Below are 20,000 nucleotides of genomic sequence, written 5' to 3'. Positions count from 1 at the left end.
GGTCACAGATTGAGATTCCTGACAGATTTGTCTTGTTAGAGTGACCTTCCTTAACCCTCAATAATATTTATGTCAATGGATTCCAACAAAGTTCATTCTGCCTTTGACAAAGAAGACTTAATTTGACCCAGATAATATGCCAAAATGGACCAACAACTGAATCAAAGTACACAAACACTGTATCTTTAAGTCCTAGAGACCCATCGTTTTTATCCTCCATGTGGGGTGGCCTCATCATTCGTTAATCTATTAACAATTATTCATGAAACATCAAGGTTTAGAGCCTGTTGTTTCTTTTCTATTTCTGAGATGGAAGCCTGTCCCATCTTGGGCTTCTGACCCTGAAGGAGACACACCTGACAGAGGCCCCAGGAGTGCGTAAACCCTGTCCCCTAAATATTCTGACGCAGCATAATCCAGACGTGGTAGTCATTGATGTCCATTCTGTGTTTCTGGCTGGAGTGAGAATGAACACACAGAGAGGGTGTGTCTTTAGACAGAAACAAGGTATACAATTGGCCTACTTGTGCCTTCCCGGAAGACTAGTGCGATACAGCTTATGTTTGAGTAATACCTCTTTCAGTGCTTTTTATCTGATAAGTTACTGATCACATTCTAGTTCCACAGTTGTAGTCTAAATAGGAGGACATGATTGGAACAATAAAGAGAGGTGGAGTGAAGTGTGTGGCTCCTTCAGGACGGTTAACTTATGATTTTGATGATGTAACATTTTGCTTCTATGGTCCAGTGGAAATTTCTGACGGGGATGATATTCAAAATCCATGTCACAGTCAGTAGCGATTTCTGATATTATGGAAGTCAAGCCCCTCTTCCCCTACCTCAGTAAGTCTGGAAAATTTACCCCTGGTTGACACAGCTAGTGGGATCATACTGTCAAAATAATTCCTGCTATTTCAAGCATCTGAACATATTTGATGTGATGAGAATTGTGTGAGAATTCATGGCAATAATAAAGTCACCAAATATTCAGTGTTGCAGAATAAGAGCCAATATGGGAAAAGCAATGTACATTTCTTTCTATTGTCTGTGTTCAACATGTCATGTCTTGGAAATTTATGGTTGTATGCAGGCAATATAATCATCAAGATGGAATGGCTAGAAGTACTTTAATGCTGATATTTTCCTGGAAACTTCAAACCTCAAGGGGCAAGAAAAGAAATTGTGGGATAAGCAAGATTATCAGCTCTAGCCCACTTTTGTCTTCAGAAGCAAGATGTAAATTTATGGTCCCATGGTCTGGTTATAAAGAAGAACAAGGTGTTTTCCTGACTGTTGAGTTTCCAGATCTCTCAGACTTTAACAAATTAATTGAATTGTATCATTAATTTATATTTTATCCCTAGAGAGCCACTGGATTCTTGATGCTGTTTTAGGGTGTCAATGCCAATGGTCCCATGAATTATCCTACTTCATTAACAACTGTAAGTGAAGAAATGTTTGAAGCCCTTGTACAATTTTCCATTAGTTTACACATGAATATGACTGAGAGAAGGGGAACTGCTGAACTTTTGCAAGAGTATAACTAGGGCTACCCCATGCCAAAGAAATAGTGCAATATAAACAAAGGACATGTGCCCACTTCACCCCCATCCAAACATAGGAACATTTTCTTAAGCATTACTCTTTAATCTTTAAAAAGAGTAATGCTTCTCTGGTGGCTCAGAGGTTAAAGCGTCTGCCCGCAATGCAGGAGACCTGGGTTTGATCGCTGCGTTGGGAATATACCCTGGAGAAGGAAATCACAACCCACTCCAGTATTCTTGCCTGGAGAATCCCATGGATGGAGGAGCCTGGTGGGCTACAGTCCATGAGGTCGCAAAGAGATGGACACGACTGAGCAACCTCACTCTCACTTCACTCTTTAAAATTGTGTAAGAGTGTATGCAAAATCTGTTTCTAATAGTCTGTGAAGTCTTCAGTAAAAGACATCTGCTACATATTGACAATACAGTGTTGATTATAATCACTATGATGTGCATTAGACATCCAGAACTTATTCATCCTCTAATTTCAAGTCTGTGCCTTCTAAATTCACCTCTTCAATTCCCCTGCTCCTATCAAAGTTGAATATTTTTCTGTTGTTCGTATGTACATTGTCTTCATTATCAAATCATCTGTTGATGAACACTTAGGTTGTTTCCATATTTTGGCTCTGTGATTAACGCGGCAATAAATATGGAAGTACGTATCTTTTTGATATTCTATTTTTATTTACCCTGGATATATACCCCTGAGTGGGATTGGTGGATCATATGGTAGGTCTGTTCTTAATTCTGAGGAATCTCCATAATGTTTTCTGTAGCAGTGGAGCCCATTTGTGTATCCCCACCCACGGTGTCCAAGCATTCTCTTATCGCCACATCCTTACCAACACCGTGCTCTCCCTTTTTCTTTTTTTTTTAATTTTTAATTGATTTATTTTTTATTGGAGGCAAATTATTTTACAATATTATATTGGTTGGTTTTGCCATACACTGACATGAATTCGCCCTGGGTGTACATGAGTTCCCCCTTCTGAACCCCCCTCCCACCTCCCTCCTCCCTTTATCCTCCCTCTGGGTCATCCCCGCATGCCAGCCCTGAGCATCCTGTAACATGCATCGACCCTGAACTGGTGATTTGTTTCACATATGACAACATACATGTTTCAATGCCCTTCTCCCAAATCATCCCACCCTCACCCTCTCCCACAGAGTCCCAAAGACTGTTCGATATCTGTGTCTCTTTTGCTGTCTCGTATACAGGGTTATCATTTGCATCTTTCTAAATTCCATATATATGCGTTAGTATACTGTATTGGTGTTTTTCTTTCTGGCTTACTTCACTCTGTATAATAAGCTCCAGTTTCTTCCACCTCATTAGAACTGATGCAAATGTATTCTTTTTAATGGCTGAATAATACTCCATTGTGTATATGTACCAAAGCTTTCTTATCCGTTCATCTGCAGATGGACATCTAGGTTGCTTCCATGTCCTGGCTATTATAAACAGTGCTGCAATGAACATTGGAGTACATGTGTCTCTTTCAATTCTGGTTTCCTCGGTGTGTATGCCCAGGAATGCGATTGCTGGATCATATGGCAGTTCTATTTCCAGTTTTTTGAGGAATCTCCACACTGTTCTCCAAAGTGGCTGTACTAGTTTGCATTCCCACCAATAGTGTAAGAGGGTTCCCTTCTCTCCACACCCTCTCCAGCATTTATTGCATGTAGACTTTTGGATAGCAGCCATTCTGACTGGTGTGAAATGGTATCTCATTGTGGTTTTGATTTGCATTTCTGATTATGAGGGATGTTGAGCACTTTTTCATGTGTTTGTTAGCCACCTTTATGTCTTCTTTGGAGAAATGCCTGTTTAGTTCTTTGGCCCATTTTTTGATTGGGTCATTTATTTTTCTGGAATTGAGCTACAGGAGCTGCTTGTATATTTTGGAGATTAATCCTTTTAGTCTTATTCTTGGAGTAGCCTCTAGAGTTCTCTGTCGTTTTCAAGGTGGTTCCCTCTGTTTTAGCTTCTGTTTACTGGTCTCTTCAGTGTCTAATTTCCGCCCTGATACTAGGGGGCGGGTGGACACTTTTTAAGGCTCAGTTGTTCAGTCCTGTTCTGGGAAGGGAGGAACGCTGCAGACAAATATCTCTGGCGTCTGTGGGGAGTGCTCGCAGCTTCTCGGCCACACTGGGTTTACCCCCACTCGCAGCGCGTGTGTTGTCCCAGTCTACACTGCACAGGCTCTAGGTTGCTCTGCCAGGAACTGTCCGAGGCCGGCGCCGGGTTGTATGTACTTCCCAGGTCTGGGCGGCTCAAGTTCAGTTTCTCAGGTACTCCACAAAGGCTCAGACTTGGTTAGGCCTGCGTTTTGTGCCTTCCCCGGTCCGAGCAGCTCAGGGGACCAGGTGTTTGGCGAGTGCCGTCGCTGCAACTTATTGCCTCCCCAGTCCCTGCCACTCGGTTTTCTGGGTGTATAACCGGCGCACTTTCTTAGGGAGATATCAACCGGCCCAAGCCCAAGAAGTCCTGATTAGCAACAAGCCTGCATGCAGTTTGTATCGGATGCCTTTTTGGGGCCGTGGTTGCCCGCCTCGGCTCTGGCTGCCCTCCCTGCCTGTCTCGGTGGGGGATGGGGGATGGGCCGACCACAGCTGACTCTCTCTGCTCAGTCCTTTGTTCTCTGAGCGGGGCTGGCAGAGTCTTAGGTTAGAGCTTTCCGCCTTTTCGTGGGGCAGCTATCCCAGTCTGCTTTGCTATCCCCAGTTCTCTCAGATTGTTCTCATGGCATTCAAGCCCAGTCCTCTCTCTAAGCAGTTCAGCTGGCTCCTCCCTGCCCAGCCCCTGCTTGCCAATGGCGTATGCAGGCATCTGCGCTGCTTCTCTGCTGGGAGTTTCTGTTTGGTGGGTAATCTGTGGGTTTTAAAAAAATCTTGAAAAAAAAGAAAGGGTTATGTGGCCCTCTGAGGTTTCAAGGTTCGCCACAGATTCGCCAGTGAGAGTGTCCCCTGGTGTTTGGAAACTTCTCTCTTTTTAAAGCCTCCCTTCCCGGGACCGAGCTCCATCCTTACTTCTTTTGCTTCTCTTTTTATCTTTTATGTTTTTTCCTACCTCCTTTCGAAGACAATGGGCTGCTTTTCTGGGTGCCTGATGTCCTCTGCCAGCATTCAGAAGTTGTTTTGTGGACTTTACTCCGTGTTCAAATGTTCTTTTGATGAATTTGTGGGGGAGAAAGTGGTCTCGCCGTCCTATTCCTCCGCCATCTTGTTCCTCCACTCCTCCCTTTTTCTTAATGCTTGCCATTCTGACAGTTGTGAGGTGATGTATCATTGTGGTGTTAATTCACATTTCCCTGATGATTAGTGATCTGAATACAAAGAGAACCAAACTGAGCATATCACAAATACAGTGTCAAAAAGTAAAGACAAGGAGATAATCTTAAAAGCTGCAAGAGAAAAGCAACTTGTTACATACAAGAGAACTTCCTTAAGGCTGTCAGCAGCTTTTTCACTAGAATGTTTCAGCCCAAAGGCAGTGGCACTATATACTCAAAGTGCTGAAAGAAAAACTTGCCAACCAACAGTGGTCTATCTGGATAAGTTGTCCTTCAGGACTGAAGGAACGATAGGTAGTTTTTCAGAAAAACGAATCTGAAGATTTTACGCTAGATTGACTTTATAACAAATGTTAACGGGACTTTTTCAAGCAGAAACAAAAGGTCACTAATTAACAATGCAAAACATATAAAAATATAAATCTCTCTGGTAAGAGTCAATAATGTTGAATTCTGAATATGCTAGAGTAGCCATGCTGGTATGTCACTTATAAATCTGGTGTGAAGATTAAAACTCAGAAGAGGTAAACATAACTAACACTCCAATAATTTGTTAATGGATATACAAGATAAAATAATGTAAATGATTACATCAGAAAAGTAAAATGTGAGAGAGAAAGGTAAAAATTGTTCTGACATGCATTTGAATATTAAGTTGTTTTCATGTTAAAATAGACTGTTTTAGGATAAAATCTTTAATGTAAGCCTCATTACAAAGCCAAAGTATAGTAAATTCACAAAAGATAAAGAGAAATGAATCTAAGCATACCACTGCACAAAATCAGCAAATTATAAAGAAAGCAGAAGAAGAAGAAAGAAAGGAATTACAAAACAGTCAGGAAAAAAATGGCAATAGTAAATTCACATCTTTCAATAATAATTTAAATATAAATACTAAATTCTCTGATCAAACACAATGAGTGGCTAATGGATATGAAAGTTGAGCCCAGCTATATGTACCTACAAGAGACTCACTCCAGCTTTAAGAACTGAAAGAAATTGAAATAGATTGAAAGTGAAGGGATGGAAAAAGTAATTCCATGTAAGTAAAAACCAAAATAGAGCAGGGTTAAGCTATACTTATCTCAGAAAAAATTAAACTTTAAGACAAAAAGAAGTATAAGAGGCAAAGAAAGTCATTATACAATGATAAAAGGATCAGTCCCACAAAAGGATATAGCATTTGTAAGTATAGATAAACTCAGCATAGAACATGTAAATATACAAATAAAATATTGACAGACTTGAAGGAAGAAGCAGATAGCATTACAATAATAGTAAGGAAATTCAATATCCCACTTTAACAACGGATAGATCTTCCAGACAAATATCAACAATGAAACATTGGAATTAAGCTACACATTAAAACAGAGCTGTTTAAGTGATACAGAACATACACACAAAGGAAGTGAAACACACTCTCTTGACAAGTGCATATAAATAGGCCTCTAAGATAGAGCATATGTTAGGCCACAAAACAAGTCTCAAGAACTATAAGAAGACTGAAATGATATCAAACATCTTTTCCAGACACAAATGTATGACATTAGAAACTGAACACAAGAAGAATACTCAAAAATTTGCAAATCTGAGGAGGTTAAACAACATGCTACTGAACATCATGGGTCGTGGAAGAAATCAAATTCAAAATTAAAAAATTTGGGACATCCCTGGTGGTCCAGTGGTTAAGAATCTGCCTTACAATGTAGGGGACATGAATTATATCCCTGGTTAAGGACCTAAGATCCCACAGGCCACAGAACAACTAAGGCTGCACACTCCAATGACTGAGTCCATACTCCACAGCTAGAGAGTCCGTGCAGCACAATGAAAGAGCCCACACACTTCAAATAAGACCCAGTGAAGCCAAATAAATAAATAAATGAATATTAAAAAATGCTTTGAGACAAAGGAAGTAGAAATACAACATATCATTTATGAAATGAAGCAAAATCAGGTTTAAGAGGGAAATTCATAGCAATGAATGACTGCATAAATAAAGAAGATCTTCCAAAGTGACCGTATCAATTTACATTTCCACCTACAGTGCAAGGACACTCCTTTTCTCCACACTCTCTCCAGCACTTATTGTTTGAAAACTTTTTGATGATGGCCATTCTTACCAGTGTGAGGTGATATCTCATTGTAGTTTCGATTTGCCTTTCTCAAAATGCCAGCAAATATGGAAAACTCAGCAGTGGCCACAGGACTGGAAAAGGTCAGTTTTCATTCCAATCCCAAAGAAGGGCAATGCCAAAGAATGTTCAAACTACTGCACAATTGCACTCATTTCACATGCTAGTAAGGTCATGCTCAAAATCCTTCAAGCTAATATTCAACAGTGCACGAACTGAGAACTTTCAGATGTACAAGCTGGATTTAGAAAGGGCAGAGGAACCAGAGATCAAATTGCAAACACCCATTGAATCATAGAAAAAGCAAAGGAACTCCAGAAAAACATCTATTCTGCTTCATTGACTGCGCTAAAGGCTTTGACTGTGTGGATCATAACCTGTGGAAAATTCTTAAAGAGATGAGAATATCAGAACACCTTACTTGTGTCCTGAGAAACCTGTGTGCAGGTCAAGAAGCAACAGTTAGAACCAGGCATGAGACAACAGTCCTGTTCAAAATTGAAGCAGGAGTATGTCAAGGCTGTATATTGTCACCCTGCTTATTTAATTTATATGCAGAGTTCAGTTCAGTTAGTTCAGTTGCTCAGTCGTGTCCGACACTTTGTGACCCCATGAATGGCAGCACTCCAGGCCTCCCTGTCCATCACCAACTCCCAGAGTTCACTCAATCTCATGTGCACAGAGTTGATGATGCCATCCAGCCATCTCATTCTCTGCCGTCCCCTTCTCCTCCTGCCCCCAATCCCTCCCAGCATCAGAGTCTTTTCCAGTGAGTCAACTCATCGCATGAGGTGGCCAAAGTATTGGAGTTTCAGCTTTAGCATCAATGAACACCCAGGATTGATCTCCTTTAGAATGGACTGGTTGGATGTCCTTGCAGTCCAAGGGACTCTCAAGATTCTTCTCCAGCACCACAGTTCAAAAGCATCAATTCTTCAGTGATCAGCTTTCTTCACAGTCCAACTCTCACATCCATACATGACCACTGGAAAAACCATGGCCTTGACTAGACGGACCTTTGTTGGTACACCACATGAAATGCCAGGCTGGATGAAACACAAACTGGAATCAAGATTGCCTCATGTTTTAAAATCTGTCTTAACAATCTCTTCAGTCTAAATGGTTAAATCATTGGTTTTTATCACAAGGGTATATAACTACTAACAAATTGAAAGTGAAATTTGCTCAGTGGTGTCCGACTCTTTGTGACCCCATGGACTATACAGTACATGGAATTCTCCAGGCCAGAATACTGGAGTGGGTGGCCGTTCCGTTCTCCAGGGGATCTTTCCAACCCAGGGATCAAGCCCAGGTCTCCCATATTGCAAGCAGATTCTTTATTAGCTGAGCTAAAAGGGAAGCCCAAGAATTCAGGAGCGGGTAGCCTATCCCTTCTCCAGCGTATCTTCCCAACCCAGGAACCGAACTGGGGTCTCCTTCCTTCCAGATGGAATCTTTACCAACTGAGCTCTCAGGGAAGCCAGAAGTGTCAGTGAGTAGTAGTAGTGTTAGTCGCTCAGCCGTATCCTACTCTTTGAGACCCCATGGATTGTAGCCCACCAAGCTCCTCTGTCCATGGGATTCTCCAGGCAAGAATACTGGAGTGGTTTGCCATTCCCTTCTCCAGAGGATCTTCCTGACCTAGGGATTGAACCTGGGTCTCCTGCATTGTAGACAGATTCTTTACCATCTGAGCTTTACCATCCCTGACCCAGGCAACCTGGGTCTCTATTATCAAGAGTTAAATCACATAATTAATTCATTACCCACCCAACTCTTTCTCCCTAGAAGTAAGATTAGTTGAAGAAGATGAAACTGAGAATGGGGCCTTCCTAAAATATCCCTATATCCCGAGGAATGACAGGATAGGTGAGTTCCATTTAAAACAAACAAACCAAAAAACCCCAAAAAAGTTTGTGAGAATCATCTTAAGTAGATATTTTTAGTGAATGATTAGTATTCAGCATATTTTGGAAAGAACTCCAATTCTGAACACCTACTATTAGTTATACCTACTATTTGCAGGGGGTGGGGGAGCTGCATCGTGTAGTAGGCAGAATCTAAGTTCCACAACCAGGGATGGAACCCATGCACCATGCATTGGGAGCTCAATTCTTTACTGCTCGACCCCAGGGAAGTCCCTGTTACACCTACTATTAACAGAAGGCATGCTGCATACTACACACTCTAAATACTCTATGAGCATTCTCTAACTTGAATCTACTATCGGTCCTATATTATAGGTGATACTGCTAAATCTCAGATATGTTAATTTGGTGGAGGTCACACCCTCATCAAGTAGAAGAGCTAAAATTCAACTCAGTTTGGCCAATACCAACGCCTGTGGCTGTAACCATGATAATTTATGGCCCCACTATGAATTAGTTTTATTGTACTTCTTTTTGCTTAAATTTCTCATTTAGGCATAGGAAATAATGCCATGGCCATCTCTCAAGGTGCTGATTGAGTGAGGTTAGGTATTTGAGAAAATGTATGTATGTGTATGGGCTTCCCAGGTGGCACGATTGGTAAAGAAACCGCCTGCATGTCCATTTCAGTTCATAGGACTCCAAGTTCATGAAAAGGAAAGCTATAATGATGAGATCATATCAGGCCCAAGGGAGAGTGAGAACTGAATCAGAAGGGACAAGGTAACATAGGGCATGAAATTAGCAGGGACAAAATCTCCATGACAACCATGACTCTAGAGAGCAAGTACTTGGAATTTTTGACCCCTAACTATCTTCCCTCCCACCTAACTCTGCCCTTAAGTCTCTTCAGTCGTGTCCGACTTTGTGCGACCCCATAGACGTCAGCCCAATAGGCTCCCCCGTCCCTGGAATTTTACAGGCAAGAACACAGGAGTGGGTTGCCATTTCTTTCTCCAATGCATAAAAATGAAAAGTGAAAATGAAGTCACTCAGTCATGTCCGACTCTTAGCGACCCCATGGACTACAGCCCACTAGGCTCCTCTGTCCATGGGATTTTCCAAGCAAGAGTACTGGAGTGGGTTGCCATTGCCTTCTCCGAACTCTGCCCTTAGTAACACATTTAAGAGGATATTCAGTGTGAGCATCTCTCTGGCTGTGAGTGTATAATGGTTTAAAGGTTCCCATCTCAGAGAGCAATAGGACCTGCCTGGAAAATTCCTTTGGAAAATAAATACAAAATTTCAGCCTTTGGCAAGAACGCTGTCTTTCTGGGTATCTGGGTCAAGGTGAGAGGGCAAAATTTAGAGAGACTAGTAGACTGCATGATGTCTCTACAGCCGCGTGAACTGTCCAGCAGGACCTTTGCAGAAGACAGTTTATGGCTCTCAGTATCTCCCATCTGTCTACTCCTCCCCCTCTCTCAAGTCCATACCTTCCGCTTATGGCTCCTCCTCAAGTTTTCTCTCTCCTTTATAGCAGTTCTCTAACCTTCAGTGAAAAGATTAATCTGTAGTGTAAACATCAGCTATTGCTCTGGGGTGACGGATGGATGTGGAGTTCCAGTTCTGCAATTTCTTAAGGATGGGATCTTAAACTTTGTTACCTTCTGATTTTTTTTTCACCTTGAAAATGAGGGTAAAGGATCATCTAGAATAAAACGAGATAATGTCTGTTAAGCCTACTACCTTGTAAAAATGAATTGTGTTGAATCAAAAATAATCATTTACTGAACTTCATGGGAATTAACTATGGTCTAAACACGTCAGACTTATTCTTGCCAAGAGCATTTCTAATTTAATTTGTTCCCTTGAGCATGCTTTCGTATAATAATAGTTGATTTGATATCTGCTTCAATATATAGCTTTGAATCATTAATTTCCGTACAGGAAAGCCAAACTAGTTACTCCATGATAATATGTCAGAACTACTCATGTATAATTCCATGGCCTTTTGAATTATACTTCACTAGTTTTCCCTTGTCATCTTTGGAGATCCTGGGGTTCTGAGGATGCTCGAGTGGGTGACACAGATATCAGAGGTAACCCCGCTCTAAACACATGTGTGTGTTAGTCACTCAGTCGTGTCTGATTCTTTAAGACCTCCATGGACTAGAGCCCACGAGGCTCCTCTGTCCGTGGAATTCTCCAGTCAAGATTACTGGAGTGGGTTGCCATTTCCCTCTCCACCAACCAGACGTAGTGATTGTTTCACTGCCTCCTTTGAACCTTCTTACATCGTTCTTTATCCGGTGACATTCTTGGCTTTCTTTACCTGCACAAACTCCCAAGTGACCATGTCCTTGGTAGATCAGATTTGAAAAAAGATTTTGATATATATGTATGCCCACACTTTATTGACTTATGCTTTTTATGTTACAGGCTTTACCACATTGCCTCTTAAAAATATTTTGCGATTATATTTGCCATTTCATCGAGTGTATTTCAAAATTATTTTAGGTAAGTGGAATTTTCAGTCATAATCAACTTTCAAATTGTTATAGATTTCTCTTATAGTTTCTGGTTCATTGTTCTACTTCAGAAATTTCTTCTTCATCCCAAGATTATATAAAAGCATACCTATTAATTTTGCTAATCCTTTTAAAAAACTGAAATATAGTTGATTTACAGTATTGTGTTAGTTTCAGGTATACAGCAAGGTGGTTCAGCTGTACACGTACATGTAAATATATACATATTCATTTTCAGATTCTTTTCCTTATAGGTTATTACAAGATGTTGAATATATTTTCCTGTCCTGGACAGTATGTTCTTTTCATTTATCTTGTTTATACATAAGGAGGGAAATGGCAACCCACTCCAGTGTTCTTGCCTGGAGAATCCCAGGGACGGGTAAGCCTGGTGGGGTCGCACAGAGTCGGAACCGACTGAAGTGACTCAGCAGCAGCAGCAGCAGTGTATGGACGTTAATCCTAAACTCCTAGTTTATGTCTCCCCCTTTACCCTGCTGTCCCCGTTTGGTTTCTATGACTCTGAGTCTACTCCTCTTTTGTAGAGAAGTTCATTTGCATCATTTGTTTAGATTATACATATGAGTGATATCATGTGATGCCTGTCTTTCTCTTTCTGACTTATTTCATTTCATATGATAGTCTCTAGGTCTATCCATGGTGCCACGAATGGTATTGTTTCATTCTCTCTAATGGCTGGGCAATGCTTCATTGTATATGTGTACCACGTCTTCTTTTCCTTTCTTTTAGAAAGTTTAGCTTCTTTGTATTATTTTTCTTTCAGGCCTGATCCTCCCATGTCACTTTTGCACCCAGTAATGATTTATGTTCACATATTTTTAAAGAAAATGATGGGAAATTGTGTTTTATTTTATTTAAGATTAAGTTTCCAACCATTAAAACATTTCTCATTCTCTGATTTCATTCACAGAGTTTAAATTTTTTTTCATTTTATTTTTAACTGGAGGATAACTATTTTACAATTCTGTGTTGATTCGTGCCATACATCAGCATGAATAAGCCACAGGTTTGCATATGTCCCCTTGTTCTTAACCATCCCCCCCACCTCCCTCCCATCCCACCCCTCTAAGTTGGCACAGAGCACCAATTTTGGGTTCCCTGTGTCACATAGCAGATTCCCACTGGCGATCTATTTACTATATGGGAATGTATATGTTTCAATGCTACTCTCCCAAATCATTCCACCTTCTCCCTCCCCAGCTGTGTAATATTTCACTGTATATATGCACCACATCTTCTTCATCCATCCTTCTGTTAGTCGACATTTATACTGCTTCCAAATCTTGGCTATCGTAACTGGCACTGCTATGAACATTGGAGTATATGCATCTTTTTGAATTAGAGTCTTTTCTGAGCACATGCCCAGGAATGGGATTGTAAGCTCATATATTGGCTGCAGCAATTTACATTCCTACCCAACAATGTGGGAGGGTTCCCTTTTCTCCACACCTGCTCCAGCATTTATTATTTTAAAACGTTTGATGATGGCCATTCTGACTGAACAACAACAAAATTCTGACCAGCGTGTGATGATTGTTCTGCAGAACATTTTACTTATGCTTTAGGGGCAAAGGATCGTTAACCAAAGAAACCATTTGATACATACAAATAAATAATTTCAATTTTTATAGATTATCTGACTTAATTTTAATATACAGCCATTAAAAGAAAGGAAATAGAAACAATAGGGAGAAGTAACAGTGCACATCACACATCGCCATGGGCCAGCAACCTACATGCAGACCTGAACAGCGCTGGGAAGTCCCAAGTAATAGTCTTTTCTAATGTCAGCTTTTCACTTTAGGTGGCCAAAGTATTTGGAGCTTCAGCTTCAGCATCAGTCCTTCCAATGAATATTCAGGATTGGTTTCCTTTAAGATGGACTGGTTGGATCTCCTTGCAGTCCAAGGGACTCTCAAGAGTCTCTTCCAACACTACAGTTCCATAGCATCAATTCTTTGCCGTTCAACCTTCTTTATGGTCCAACTCTCATATCCATACATGACTACTAGAAAAACCATAGCTTTGACTAGACGCATCTTTATCAGCAATGCCTCTACTTTTTCATATGCTGTCTAGGTTGGTCATAGCTTTTCTTCCAAGGAGCAAGCATCTTTTAATTTCATGGCTGCAGTCACCATCTGCAGTGATTTTGGAGCCCAAGAAAATAAAGTCTCTCACTATTTCCATTGCTTCCCCATCTACTTACCGTGAAGTGATGGGATCAGATGCCATGATCTTAGTTTTTTGAATGCTGAGTTTTATGCCAGCTTCTTCACTCTCCTCTTTCACTTTCATCAAGAGGCTCTTCAGTTCCTCTTAGCTTTCTGCCACAAGGGTGGTGTCATATGCATATCTGAGGTTACTGATATTTCTCCCGGCAATCATGATTCCAGCTTAAGCTTCATCCTGCCTGGCATTTTGTGTGATGTACTCTGCATATAAGTTAAATAAGCAGGGTGACAATATACAGCCTTGACATACTTCTATTTTAATTTGGAACCAGTCCATGTTCCATGTCCAGTTCTAACTGTTTCTTCCTGACCTGCATACAGGTTTCTCAGGTAGCAGGTAAGGTGGTCTGGGATTCCCTTCTCTTTAAGAATTTTCCACAGTTTGTTGTGCTTTACACAAAGGCTTTAGTGTAGTCAATGAAGCAGAAGTAGATTTTTTTCTGGAATTCTCTTGCTTTTTCTGTGATCTAGAGGATGCTGGCAGTTTGATCTCTGTTTGCTAAGAGTATTTTTAAAATCATGAATAGATGCTATATTTTGTCAAATGCTCTTTCTGCATCTGTTGAGAGGATCATGTGATTTTTATCCATTCTTTTGTTAATATGGCATATTACATTGATTGATTTGGTGTGTTAAGCTAGTCTTGTGACCCTGTAATAAATCCAACTTAATCATGGTGTTTGCTTGTTTCATAACTTGGTGGATTCAGTTTGTTAGTATTTGTTGAGAATTTGTACATCCTTGTTCATCAAAAGTATTGGCCTGTATTTTTTTGTTGTTGTTTATTTTGTCGTGTCTTAGCCTGATTTCGGCTTCAGGGCAATAGTGACCGGTAGAAAGAATCTGAGAGTGTTCTCTCCAGTTCAGTTATTTGTAATAGCTTAAGAAAGATTGTTATTAGTTCTTCTTTATATGTTTGATAGAATTCCCCTGGGATGCTCTCTGGTCTGGGCCTTGTGGCAGGCATTTTCTTACAAATTCATTTTCACTACTAGTAATCAGTTTGCTCAAGTTGTCTGTTTCATTTTGATTCAGTCTTGGCAGGTTATATGTTTCTCAAAATTTTCATTTCTTCTAGGCTGTCCAATTTGTTGGTGTGTAACTTCGCAGTATTCACTTATGATTTTCTTTATATCTCTGTGGGATTGATTTTTACAGCTAGTGGCCAAGATACAACTGAGTGACTGAACAGCAAACACACGAATGAGTTCCACACCGAGAGGGCATTGCAAGTCCAATGTGCCTATAAATCTAGCAGAATTAGCCTAGGTACCCAACTAACATGATCAGCTATGTAGTATGGTACTGTTAGAAGTTTATAACACTCTTCACACAAATAATACATAAAAGACAAACACACACACACACAAAACATTTTTAATCTTACAATATAGTAACTTGAAAAGTACCATAGACTGCCAGCTGCATTACTTCTGGCTCAATGCTTGCTTTCAGACATTGTGGGCTTAAAATAAAGATATTATACTACTGCACCCTGGACAGTATTGTATAATAAAGTACACAAAAGCCCCCTTGTAGAAGATGGAAGCATGTGACAGCGTACGCCAGACACTTGAACTAACTCACCTGATTGGACATGCAAAGGCATGTTTGCATCTTTGAAGGTTTGCAACTGGAAAGTTTATATATAAGGGATTTACTGTATTTCTCCTCTTTCATTTGCTATTTTGTTTACTTGGGTCCTCTCTCCTTTCTTCTTGGTGGTCCTGGCTAAAGGTTTGTCACTTTTGGTTATCTTTCCAAAAAGCAGCTCTCGGTTTCACTGGTCTTTTCCATTTTTTTTTAATCTTTTTTTTTTTTTTACTATTTCTTATGTGATCTTTATTCTTTCATTCTTTCTGCTGACTTTAGGCTTTATTCTTCTATTTCTAATTCTTTTAGGTGGTACATTAGGTTTTTCCTTTTTTCCTAAAGAAGGCCTATATCTCTATGAAGTTCCCACTTAAAAATGCTTTTGGTGTATCCCATAGATTTTGAAAAGCTGTACTGCCATTTTCATTTGTCCTGAGGTATTTTCTGGCTTCCTCTCAGATTTTGTCACTGACCCATTGTTTATTGAGGTATAGTTGATTACAATATTATATAAACTTGAAGTGTACAGTGTGGTGATTCACAATTTTTGAAGGTCGTACTCAGTCCATAATTATTATAAAATATTGGTTACACCCTATACACTGCACAATGTATCCCTGTAGCTTATTTATTTTATAAGCAGTAGTTTTTAATGTCTTAACTCCGTCCCTTTGTCTTGCCCCTACTCTCTTCCCTCTCCCAACTGTTGACTATCAGCTCGTTCTCTGTAACTGCTATTCTGTCTTTTTATTACTTTCATTCTTTTGTTTTATTTTTTAGATTCCAGATGTAAGTGATATCACATAGTATTTGTCTTTCTCTATCTGGCTTATTTCACTAAGTGTAGTACTCTCCAAGTTCCCTTACATTTTTGAAAACATGCATACCTTCTCAGTCAGTTCAGTTCAGTTCAGTCGCTCAGTCGTGTCCAACTCTTTGTGACCCCATGAATCACAGCACGCCAGGCCTCCCTGTCCATCACCAACTCCCGGAGTTCACTCAAACTCATGTCCATCAAGTCGGTGATGCCATCCAGCCATCTCATTCTCTGTCTTCCCCTTCTCCTCCCGCCCCCAATCCCTCCCAGCATCAGACTCTTTTCCAGTGAGTCAACTCGTCTCATGAGGTGGCCAAATTATTGGAGTTTCAGCTTCAGCATCAGTCCTTCCAATGAACACGCAGGATTGATCTAGGTCCTACCAAAATATCAGATTTATAAATCATGATATAATTTTCTAGCTATTTAGGAGTTACTGTGTAAATATACTTTTAAAATTTTTAGAAGTTATCTTGTGAGTAAAAGAAGAAAGCTTAAAAATCTATCCAGATGGCCATCTGGGAGAGAATAGCTGTTTTGAACTTATGCTGAATGAGGCACTTATGGTTTGTTATTATAAAGCAGCAGTTATACAGTGAATTATCAGAGGTCTCTTAAAAACCCGGTATTTTAATCAATGATCTCTTATTTATATGTAGCAATCACAGGATTTCTGTTGTTTTATTTCAAAGTTTATTATTTGAATTTTTAAAAATTAATTTATTTTAATTGGAGGCTAATTACTTTAAAATACTATAGTGGCTTTTCAGCTTTTTAAAGAAGTCTTTTAATTTTCCTGAGACCTCCCTCATGAGGTAATTGAGAACCTGGAACACTGAGACATTACTTTTTGACAAGTTAAGATGAAAGACTGAGGTCTTTCCCCAGGACAGTAAAGTGTCTGCCCTTTTCCAGTGCTCAATGGGGGGAAAATTATGAGATTTGTGATGCTACCATCTCAACTGAATCAGCAATGCATCCTCTCTTCTCTCTTCAGGAGCATCAAGCCAATGATTGGAGGAGGAAATATCACAGAGATCACCTATTTCATCCTTTTGGGATTCTCAGATTTCCCCAGAATCATCGCAGCGCTCTTTGTCGTGTTCCTGGTGATATACATCTTGACCCTGACTTGGAACCTGTCACTCCTCATCTTAATAAGAATGGACTCCCACCTCCACACCCCCATGTACTTCTTCCTCAGTAACCTGTCCTTCATGGACATCTGCTACGTGACCTCCACAGCCCCCAAGATGCTCTACGACTTCTTCCAGGAGCGGCAAATTATCACCTTTGTGGGTTGTGCTGTTCAGTACTTTGTATTCTCCACCATGGGGCTGAGTGAGTCTTGCCTCATGACCGCCATGGCTTATGACCGATATGCCGCCATCTGTAACCCTCTCCTCTATTCGTCAGTCATGTCGCCCGCCCTCTGCGGTCGGATGGTGCTGGGATCCTACATGGCTGGACTAGCAGCTACTATATCCCAATTGTGTTTCATGCTCCAGCTCCACTTCTGTGGGCCTAATGTCATCAACCACTTCTTCTGTGACCTGCCCCAGCTGTTAGTTCTATCCTGCACTGACACGTTCTTTTTACATCTCTTACTTGTTTTATTGACAATGGTCTTTGGGATAATAAATGTTTCCATTATCATGATATCCTATGTCTACATTGTCATCTCCATCATGAAGATCACTTCAGCAAGCGGCAGGTCCAAGGCTTTCAACACCTGTGCCTCCCATCTGACAGCAGTGAGCCTCTTCTATACCTCAGGTATGTTTGTCTATTTGAGTTCCAGCTCTGGGGGCTCCTCCAGCTTTGACAGATTTGCATCATTCTTCTACACTGTGATGATTCCCATGTTGAATCCCTTGATATACAGTCTGAGGAACAAAGAAATCAAAGATGCCTTGAGGAGGTTGCAAAAGAAAAGCAGGTATTGCTGAGGCCATAGATTCTGAGATTTCTGATGGATTTTTCCTTTCAGACTCACCTTACACAATAACATTCTTATGAATGAAGTATAGCAAAAGTCATACTGCTTTTGGACCAAGAAAGCTTAATTTGACATGTAATATCCCCAAGTGGATCAACAGTTGGATCATGCTACACAAACACAGTATTTTTACATCCTAAGGGTTCATTATTTTCAGCCTACATGCAGAGAGGCCTGACCATCTATCAATATATCCACAAGTATTTGTGAAACACTGGAGTTTAGTGCCTTGGTGTCTCTTTTTCACTTCTGAGATGGAGCCTTGTTCATCTCAGGCTTCTGACCCTGAAGGAGAGACAGCTGACAGAGGCCTTAGGACTGTAAAAACCTTGTCTCCCAGATATTTTGATACAGCATAATCCACACGTGGTGGTGGCCAGTGTTTGTTCTGTGTTTCTGACAAGAATGTATGCAGAGCAGGAATATACCTTTCAGCAGAAACAAGGTGTACTGTTGGTCTGATTGTGCTTCCCAGGTGGCTCAGACAGTAAAGAATCTGCCTGCAATGTGGGAAACCCAGGTTCGATCCCTGGGTTGGGAAGATCCCCTGGAGAAAGGAAAGGCTACCCACTCCAGTCTTCTGGCCTGGAGAATTCCATGGACTGTCTGGTCCACGGGGCCGCAAGGAGTCAGACACGACTGAGCGACTTGCTCTTCACTTCACTTCATTGGCCTGATTGTGCCTCCTGGGAAGACCAGTATGACACAGCTTATGTTTGAGTAAGTCCTTCTCAGGGACACTTACCTAATAGTTTGGGAGTATATCCTAGGCTCCTCCACTGTAATCTGCAGAAGGCGGAGGTGACAAGAATCGTAGAGAGGAAAGGAATGAAGCATGTGTTCCCTTCTGTGCCATTTACTCATGAGTTCCGTGATGTAATTTCTTGCCTGCAGTGTACAATGGGGATTTCTCATGGGGATGATATTAAAAATCTATGCCATAGTCAATCGAGATTTCTGATGTTTTAGGACTCAAATCTCTCTCTCCCATCAAATTTGGAAAATTCACCCTAGATGGCAGGCTTCCCTGGCGGTGCTAGTGATGAAGAATCTGCCTGCCAATGCAGCAGATGCAGGAGACGCAGGCCTGACCCCTGGGTTGGGATGATCCCTCGGAGTAGGAAACGGCAACCCACTCCAGCACACTTGCCTGGGAAAATCACACGAGCAGAGGAGCCTGGTGGGCTACAGTGCATGGGGCTGCAGAGTCAGATGCAACTGAGCACACCCTTGTCGGACATCGACAGTGTGATCATGCTACCAAATAATTTCTGCTGTTTAAAGCATCTGAAAATGTTTGATGTGATGAGAATTGTGTGAGATTTCATGGACATAGTAAAGTTACTAAATATTTCGAGTTGTAGACCAAGAACAAATATGGAAAACTGGTATAAATTCTTTTCTTTTATCTGTGTTCAACATTTTATGTCCCAGAAACTTGTGGTTGTATGGTGTGGTATAATGGTTGGAGTAGAATGGTTAGAGTTACTTTAATGCTGATATTTGCCAAGAAACCTTAAGATTGAAGATTGAAGATAGGCAGGGTTCTTAACTCTGGCCAATTTTCATCTTCAGTAGGACGATGTAAATTTGTGTACTGACTGTTGACTTGCCAGATTTCCCAGACCTCAACAAAGTGATATTAAGTACAGATTACTCCCTGTAATGGGGTACTCTTTCTGCCCCCTTCTGATGTCTATGTCAGAAGCTTTCTCTATCTCCTTTATACTTAATAAAACTTTATTATACAAAAGCTCTGAGCAATCAAGCCTCGTCTCTGGCCCTGGATTGAATTCTTCTCCTCCGGAGGCCAAGATCCCGGTGTTTTTGTGTCATTCCGCAACAACCTTTCATCTTGGGGGTTCATCTGGGATCCTCAGGAGAAGGGAAGGATGCTTGGAGCTCTAGTTCTTTGTTCTCCTAGCGGCACATTTTCTGCTGTACTGCACTAACTCTACAGTG

The 20,000-nt window shown here is 40.8% G+C and overlaps 1 protein-coding gene across 1 annotated transcript; it reads left to right on the top strand.

Annotated features, from left to right (window-relative positions):
• Positions 1-17,046: 17,046 nt before the first annotated feature.
• LOC129554187 (olfactory receptor 5AN1-like) lies at positions 17,047-17,988 on the top strand. The gene has a single exon (XM_055422797.2). It carries the CDS (start codon positions 17,050-17,052, stop codon positions 17,986-17,988), a length of 939 nt encoding a protein of 312 aa, XP_055278772.2. The 5' UTR covers positions 17,047-17,049.
• Positions 17,989-20,000: the final 2,012 nt, after the last annotated feature.

The sequence above is a fragment of the Moschus berezovskii genome, chromosome 14 (assembly GCF_049115385.1).
Source record: "Moschus berezovskii isolate FMDL1 chromosome 14, NW_MosBer_1.0, whole genome shotgun sequence".
Taxonomy (NCBI): Eukaryota; Metazoa; Chordata; class Mammalia; order Artiodactyla; family Moschidae; genus Moschus; species Moschus berezovskii.
This window is presented reverse-complemented; position numbering and strand designations above follow the sequence as displayed.